Raw genomic sequence first — 9,249 nt, forward strand, 5'->3', positions numbered from 1 at the left:
CAATCCAGTTAAAATAGTTGTGTGAATTATTTTTAAATAATTCATTATTTATAAAAAGAACATTTAACCCACAGGAATCAAAGAATTTCAAAACTGCAAAGGACTTGTTGGCTTTCTAGTACAACCCGTACCCAAAAAAGAATCCTCTCTATAATATTCCCAATAAGTAGTTAGTCATGCAGACTTTGCTTGAAGAACTCCACTTAAGGAGATCTTCTGTCTCTTGAAGTAGCCCATTCAACTTTTGAATAGTACTAATTGTTAGAAAGTTTTCCCATATATTAAGCCCAAAGTTACATCTGTACCTTCTGCCCATTTCTTCTAGTTCTTTACTTTGAGGACGAATAGAATAAATCTAATCCTCTTACACATGACAGCCTTTTTCAAATATTCAGAGTGCTGTAATATTTCCCCTGAGCCTTTTCTTCTCCAAAATGTACATTCCCAATTCCTTTAATGTACTTCACTGTGTCAGCTGACCTCTTTTGTATACTTTTGTGTCAGTGTCTTTACTAAAATACATGTCCAGAACTGAACACTGCATTCTAAATGTACGTTCAATAGGCTCATGCCTGAAAATTGCCTTCTTATTCCTACAAGCTCCACCTCTCTTAATACAATCCAAAATTGTATGAACCTTTTGGGCCACCATGTCACTTTATTCACACGGATCTTGTAGTCTACTAAAACCTCCAGATTAAAAAAAAATGCTTACCTAACACTGATGCACTATTGGTAAGAGTTCTGAACCGGTCCAGCCATTCTGGATTACAATCGGGAATTTATAACTAAATGGCTATCAAATTGTGCATACCTATTGATCCAGTACTATACCACTACTAGGTCTGTATTTTAAAGGGATTGAAGAAAAAGAAAAGGACCTATGTGTGCAAAAATATTTACAGCATCTCTTTTTGCGGTGGCAAAGAATTGGAAATTGAGGGGATGCCCGTCAGTTGGAATGGCTGAACAAGTTATGGTATATAATTGTGACAATACTGTTGTGCTATAAGAAACGTTGAGATGAGGAGCACGGGGGTGGGGGTGGGGGCAGGGCGGGTGGTGGGATGGGTGGATGGTTTTAGAAAAACCTGGGAAGATCCATATAAATTGATACAGAGTGAAGTAAGCAGACCCATGAGTTCAGTGTACACAGTAACAGCAACATTGTAATGATGATCAACTGTGAAAGACCTAGCAACTCTAGTTGGTGCAGTGATCGAAGAAAATTCTGAAGGATTTATGATAAAGAATGCTGTTCACCTTCAGAGAGAACTGTTCAACTCTGAGTGTGAACTGAAGTATAATTTTTTTGCTTTTTAAATTTTCCTTGATTTTTTTTGCAACATGGTTAATATGGAAATATGCTTTAAATGATTTCACATTAAAAAAAATGAGGAATTCCTAAGTAGCAGCTTATTGGGTTTTTTAAAAAAAAAGGATATTGATATTTTTAAAGAATGATTTTGAAAAAAGTCAGAAAATCTACAGCACAATCAGTAGTATAACTTTTCAAAAATGTTTACCTAGTTTTCTGATTTGTGCTTGTGAAGTTGATGTTTTGAAAGGAATTGATATTTTTTTTGGAGGGGGAAGGCGGGGCAGTTGGGGTCAAGTGACTTGCCCGAGGTCACACAGCTAGTATGTGTGTCAAGTATCTGAGGCCAGATTTGAACTCAGGTCCTCCTGACTCCAGGGCTGGTGTTCTACTCACTGTGCCGCTTAACTGCCCTGGAATTGATATTTTGTTTTCCATTGCCATCATTTGTGAGTGTACTCCTCTACTACCCAGACAGCCATCCCTTGTAATAGAACAAAAAAAGAAAAGGTAGAAAAAAGCAGTTTGGCAAAAGTAGCAACATTTTCTCATTTCTTCTTTGGGGCCATGATTGAACGTTATAATTTTGCAACATTTGGTTTTTGTCTTTGTTGTTTCCATCGTTTCCCTGGATCTACTTATTTCATTCTTCGTCTGTTTACACAAGTCTTCCAATCCTTCTCCAGATTTTTCATGTTCCTAGTTAACTGGAGCACAGTAATGTAGTATTAGCATTTCCCGGTTTGTGTAGCCATTCCCCAGGTGATAAGCATTTCCTTTGTTTCAAGTTGTTTGCCCTTACAAAAAGTTATTATTATTAAGATTGTATTTGGGACTTTTCTTCTGGCTTTGGAAAGAAACAAGCATTTATTAAGTGCCTGTGCTGTGCCATGCAGTAAATTGTCTCAGCAGATGGGTCAAACCAGGTTGAGTAGGACCAAAACTTGTAGGTGAGTTGGAAAATATCTACCCCATGTAAGTGAAGACTTCCCTCAGTGGAATGGGTGAATGAGAACAGTTTCTTCTAATGGCCATGAAGGGGGCTGAAGCAGGTGCTGTGGAATGTTTAGAGTTTGGTCAGATATCTTAAGGCGCCAAAGTCAGTATCCGCTACATCCCAGGCCATCATCAGTTACCTTGACTGTTTCTTGTGACTGGTCTTTGAGGACTAGAAGAGAGAGTGAGGCTGAAGACTTTGTACAGCTCTGCCTCACTTAAACCCAGTTCACGAGCAAATTAAGACATCACCCCATGATGTCATTGGTTCTCTTCGAATACGAGGGACAAACAACAACTATGTGCCAGGCGTTTGACAAATATTTATTTCATTTGAGCCTCACAACAACCCTGGGTGATAAGTCCTATCATTATCTCCATTTTAAAATTGAGGATACTGAAGCAGATAAGTTCAGTGACTTGCCCAGAATCACACACCTTCTAAGTGTCTGCGGTCAGATTTGAGCTCAGCTGTTTCTGAGTCCAGGCCCAATACTGTACCCACTGTACTGCCTAGCTGCCTTTGGGATGTATGTCTAGTAGTAGAATCTCTGGGTCAGACAGAAGGTATATTTTACTCACTCTTTTGCACAATTCAGAGTTGCTTTCTTGGATAGTTGGAACAATTCCATAACAGTATATTAGTGTGACTTATCTTTTGACAGCCCCTTCAACATTGACTATTCCCATCTTTTGTCATCTCTTCCTATTTGCTGGATGTTTTCATTTTCTTTTCTTTTATTAGTGATTTAGAATGACCTTTCATATGGTCATTAATAATTCATAATTATTTGAGAACTGTTTATTCGCAGCTCTTGACCACTTATCCATTGAGGAATGACTGTATATCATGGTCAAGAGATGTGAATAAACAGTTCTCAAATAATAATGAATTATTAATGACCGTGTGAAAGATGGGTTGGGCCCTGGTTATAAAGGCCTTTAAAAGGTTTTATCTTAGAGGTAACAGGAAGCCCCTGGAATTGACTGAGTAGTGGAGTCACATGGCCAGATCCATACTTGTGGAAAATTGCTTTTGCAGCATTGAATAGGATAGACTTAAATCTCTGTATAGTCATATCTCATAAGACTGCACAGTTGCAGAGAAGGTGTTGAACTTATATTGCTAGAGCAATTTTCCTTTAAAATTTTTTTTTTACTCTGAGATGAACATCAAATAAAAAAAGTGTTTCCCTTTCATAGTGGAGCAGAAAAAGCAGCTTATATTTGAAATGCAAATCTCCAGTACAGCTTCTGATACCTTTTGTACTTTACAGTTATGATTACTACAACATGTAACTTTCAAAGCTACCGTGCTTGTGTGTGTTTCCTTTTGACTGTCCGTAGCATTTTTTTGGTGGGGGGGAAGCTTCAGTGACTCTTTTTGGGGCAGCCTATTGTAACCAATTTCCCTCCATTCCATTGGGTTCATATGTGGGGAACCATTGTAACAGATAAGCAAAATAAATTACCTCATTGACACCATCAGAAAACATACGTATCGTTCCACACTTTTAGTAAATCATGTCTCCATTGGGAGGTAGGAATCATGCTTTATCGTGTGTCCTCTGGAGTCATCGTTGATCGTTGCTTTGATTACTCAGAGGTCTTTCAAGGATTTTTTTTCTCCTTACAATGTTGTTATTGTATAAATTACTTTCTGGGTTCTGCCTACTTCACTCTGCATCATTCATATAAGCTTCCCACTTTATCCAAAACCATCTCTTTGATTTCTTATAGCACAGTAGTATTCCTGTACATTCATATAACATGATATGGGCGTAATGACAGAGCAGCCAGGTGACCCAGTTGATGGAGCGCTTGGCCTGGAATCACCAGTAAGACTTGAGTTTGAATCTAGCCCCAAATGTTTGCTAATTGTATGACCCTGGGCAGTTCATTTATCATCTGCCTCAGGTTTTCTCATCTGTAAAATTGGGTTAATAATTTCAGGGTTATTGTGAAGATCAATTAAAATAATATTTGTAAAGCACTTAACACAGTGCCTGGCACATGGTAGGCACTATGTAAGTGTAGCTATTATTTATTATTTTTTCAACCAGTCCACAGTTGATGGATAACACCTTAGTTTTAGTACTTTGCTATACCAAAAAGAACTGCCATAAAAATTTTTTACATATTGGTCTTTTTCTCCTTTCATCTCTTTAAGGTATAGTTATATTTGTAAAGGGAGAAACAAACTATTTTAGGTTCACATCTTCATGTACAATCTTCTTTTATTTTGTACATAGACATGCTTATTGCTGAGTCAAAGGATATGTACAGTTTAGTGACTTTAGGGGCATGGTTTTAGATTGCTTTCCAGAATGACTAGACCAATTCACATTTCTACAAACAGCACATTGATTGGTGTGCCTGTTTTCCAACAGTTGTACCAACAATCATCATCTTACTTTGTCTTCTCTGTCAATCAGATGGATGAGAAAATTTTAGTTCCGTTTGAGTTTAACTTTAATCCAATATGAGTTTAAGATAATATGAATTTTGTAGTTTGCTGTTTCATTGTTGATTTCTTTCAAATTAGGTTGGCTCTTACCAAATTAGATATTTTGGACGTGTTTACAGAAATAAAAGTTGGAGTCGCCTACAAGTTAGATGGTGAAATTATACCTTATTTTCCAGGTAATCTTTTGTATTGTTTGCATACAGATTAATGTGAACAATTACTCTCCAAAGAGCAGCTTTGTCTACACTAGATGCCTTTATAGAAGCTGGTACATATGAGTTTAGTTGAGCGTTGTTAATGTTGTGAGGCAGGTTCAAAGAGTCTAAGCTAATCCTCTGAATTAAACCTAAAGTACTGATTCACCATATTCCAGAAGTGCTTTAGGGCTAACTTAGACCCTAAGGAGAATCTCATCATTCCAAACATGACTTACAGGGTGCTCTCAATAAATCTGTTTTCAAATTCAGGCTAGCAAATTATGTCAAAAAGTGAAGTTATTGAAGCTTATTAATTTTGTGGGTTGTGTAATTGTACATTTGGAGTTTAGTTTTTAAACTACATTAAACAACTTTGCTCCGATGATAGCTATACTCATTTCTTGTTTTAAAAAATCTGGGGTAAAATACTGGGTAGAGATGGAATAAGGGAAGTGTTAACCATTTCCAGCCTGTATTTTCAGTTTCATATACAAAGTGAAGGAGGATTAGATAGTTTTGGCTAAGCTTTTAGACATCTTCAATTCTAAGTACAGTATTAGGTTCTTCGAATAAGAGCAAGCAAGCAAATCTTGTTCAGTGTTCTTTTGTAACTATTGTTAAATAGTTGAAAGTTATTGTCAGATAGTTAAATATTGTTGCATTGTATGAATTACAAACCGTTTGATAGGTTTGATAGATTGACAGAATGTACTTTTTTTTTTAAAGCAAACCAGGAAGTCTTAAATAAAGTTGAAGTTCAATATAAAACTCTCCCAGGATGGAACACAGACATATCAAATGCAAGGACATTTAAAGATCTCCCTGCCAATGCACAGAATTATGTTCAGTTCATTCAAGATGAGCTTCACATTCCAGGTAACTGAAACACAGAGTATTTCATATATATCTTTTAATCTTTGGGTGATGGAGTATTGTTGTTCTTCATAAAATAGCCCATTTTCTAAAAATGGATCTCTATTGAGCATATATATACCTGGCCATTTATGAGGAGATAAAAAAAAATTATGAAACTGTCAATTTGCAAACATTAGGGACCTAAAACCAGGTACATGACTGGCTAAGAGAAAGCATATTCTCACAAAAAACTCAATTCATAGATTCTTCTGATTTAGAACTGTAAAGGGGCCTTCAGATGATCTAATGAAACTCCTCATTTTGTGAGTGAATAAAGAGAGATCAGAAGGGTGAACAGGAATGCCCGGAGTTACATGGTTCTTAAGTGACTTAGCTACACTTCTTTTTACTCTTTTCTGAGAGAGAGACCACAAAAAGGAAATGAATCTTGATAGATAATTTTGATTTCAGTAAACCTAATTCAGTCTCATGTGACATTTTCACTGTATTTTATGGCAGTATTGTGTAGTGAAAAGCACGTGAGATTTCAGGAATGTGTGTTCAAGTTTTGACTCTGCTACTTACTACTTGAGTGACCAGATTTAACATCTCCGATCCTCTGTTTTCTCATTTGTAAAATTCAGGGTGTAGAGTTGATGATTTCTTTAGATCCTTCTGATAAATGTATGATCCTTTTATCTAATAGGTAAATAGCTGGTCCAAGAGTTATTACCACGCAGTGATCAGAACCTCTGAGGACATAGATTAAGTACCTGTGGCACAGTGGATAGAGCACTGGGCCTGGAGTCAGGAAGGCCTGGTTCAAATCTTAGCCCTCCCATACTGTGTTTCTTGGGTGCAGATGATAAATTTTCATTTTCTAATTGATTTAGAGTAGTGTATTCCCCCCACTTAAACATTTATTAAGTACCTACCTTGTGCAAAGTGAAAATAAAAGGCTCAAATTACGGTAGCTTCTGCTCTTAAAGAACTTGCATTTATTTAGCAAATCTGTTCCAAATTAAACTGGGAATGCTCCTGCATAGCAGTGGGACCCTCTGTTCTGTTGCTATCAGTGTTCTTCTCCAGAAAGGGACTTAGAACTTTCCATCCAAGTTAAGACTTGTTAACATTGTGGAGGATGTATAGTTAAGAGATCTCACGGTTGACATATTGTGTTGTAGAGTTAAGGATCTCTGAGATTTCACTTATTTGGAAATCCTTGGTAGTCTTAAATATGAAACCCTCTACAGGCTAGATTTCCCCATTATAGCTGGAATCCTCTTAGAAAAAAGATGCTTCAGACTTCTCAGTCCCATTTGATTGCCTGAATGCATTAACATCAGGCAAATTACAAATTGCCATTTCAGAGCTGAATCCAATTTCAGAAGTAGAATTAAAAAATAAAAAAGTTTAATTTCTAGCACCATCACACATGCCTCTGTAGGACTTCATATTACAGGTCGGCTCTCCTTTTTAAAACACCCTGTATTTCAAAAAAACAGCATCTGAAAGCAGGTTTGCATTAAGGTAGAATTCTTGAATGTATGTATTTGTCTTATCTGCATTTGTGCTGTTTCCCACATACATTCAAAGGCTGTAAGAAGTGAGTCCAAGTTTTTTATTGGGTAGCCTTGACTGTGCAAAGTCCTGATTATTAGAGCTTGCCTGTTTTTTGTGCTTCAAGTTGCAGAATGTGAGAGTAAATTTCTGTCATTTTTATTTTCTCTTTCTTAGTTAAATGGATTGGTGTAGGTAAGTCCAGAGAATCAATGATCCAACTCTTTTAAGGACTGCCAATGAAGGAAAGAAGCACACTCCTCCCTCTCAAAAGAAAGGAAGATAAAAAAAGAAGACGAAGACTGCTTATTCTTAAACATTTTATTTTCAGTCTGCAAAGCCAAGGATATGGACACTGAAGGGAAATATGTCCTGCAGTTGTTTTCAGATTTTAGGATCAATGGCTGCTGTGGAAAGAAACTTTGGCATATTCCAGTGTCAGCTTTCTTTAGCTGGCATAACTGCCAGATTTTTTTTGCTCCTGCTGCTCATGGTGCCACATTTTCTTTTAATGTTTAGTCATAATATAGTCCACATTTTAAAAAATCTACTGTAGAGAGCCCCTTTAAATGTACTTAATTTTCATTGTTGTCTCTGTGCTGTCATTGGTGTTACCCACAAATCTTAGATGGTAAGAACAATTAATGCAGTTTTGCACAAATACTTTTACATTCTGATCATTCAGATTCTGTCATTGTAATCTTTGCTGTTAGAGTAAATGATTAAAGGAAGAGGGTTCTGGTCATTTTTGTAATGCTGTAAATTCTGTTTAAATTGTGAGCTGTTTCTTTTGTCTAGAAACCATTGCCAGATTGAATTTGGGGGGCATGCACAGGTTCTTTAATTTGTACAGACAGCATGGAGAACTTGATTTCTGTGAATTATTTGATACTTTGAACATTTAATCGGTCAAGAGAGGAAAAAGTTACCCATAAAAATCTGCATATTGTAAAAAGTTCATTTATAATAATTAAAGAACTAGTCTGATATTTGGTGGGTTTGATTCTTTGTGATTTCAGACAACTCAGAAACATGTACCTTGCTTTTTGTAAACTTATCATTGTCTTCCATCTGGTAGGCTTATTCTTCAACATTGTGCCTGCCACTATGCCTATAAAATCACATGTTGCCAAATGCACCAAATAAGCCTCCCCAAATTGTAAATCATATTTGGATGACTATACTTCTGCTCTCCTGGGGGGGGGAGGGGGGAGGGAAGGGCACAATTTTGAAGATTAGGCCTAAATTATATTGTGTTTCATATTAGAAGGACACATTAAATGAAATATTTTAAATGATTGAATTAGGTGCCATTTAAATTCCTTTATTTTATTATATCATCAATAGCTGATTAAAAGGAACCAAATATTTTTAGTATACCTTTGCATATTGTGTCTTTGTTCTGGAGAGGAAGGCAATAAAATTTTTACTGGTAATGTTAGAATATATGAGATTATTATTCTCTGGAAAAATAGAATCTAAGTGTGGCTTATATATAAAGTAGGAAATTTGTTTTTAACTTTTGGTAATAATGAGATGACTCAGTTTGTGTATTTTTAAGAACTATTTCCTGGTCTTGAATGTGTTCTTTAAAACCTATTTGTTTAAGATGTGCCATAATAAAAATAGGAACAGCCTTTGAAATAGAACAGAAGCTCGATGCCATTTGATTTAAAGTGCCTTACAGATTATTGAAGACCCAGGCATGAGAGGAAAAATCAGGCCTAAAAGAAGTAAGGTTGAGCAAGAACGGTATTAGAGATTTTAAAAGTGTTACCCACTCACTGCCCTATTGTAGAACACTGATTCTGTCACATACATCTCCTGTGATGGAAAGTAAGGGCTAGGGAAGGCAA

The 9,249-nt window shown here is 36.3% G+C and overlaps 1 protein-coding gene across 1 annotated transcript in view; it reads left to right on the forward strand.

Annotated features, from left to right (window-relative positions):
• ADSS2 (adenylosuccinate synthase 2) overlaps positions 1-9,042 on the forward strand; it is a 60,162-nt gene extending 51,120 nt beyond the window's left edge. Inside the window, 3 exon segments of the mRNA XM_036755210.1 lie at positions 4,860-4,957; positions 5,705-5,854; positions 7,571-9,042. Of these exon segments, the coding sequence (XP_036611105.1) occupies positions 4,860-4,957; positions 5,705-5,854; positions 7,571-7,623 (301 nt within the window). The 3' untranslated portion in view covers positions 7,624-9,042.
• Positions 9,043-9,249: the final 207 nt, after the last annotated feature.

The sequence above is a fragment of the Trichosurus vulpecula genome, chromosome 4 (genome assembly GCF_011100635.1).
Source record: "Trichosurus vulpecula isolate mTriVul1 chromosome 4, mTriVul1.pri, whole genome shotgun sequence".
Classification (NCBI taxonomy): Eukaryota; Metazoa; Chordata; class Mammalia; order Diprotodontia; family Phalangeridae; genus Trichosurus; species Trichosurus vulpecula.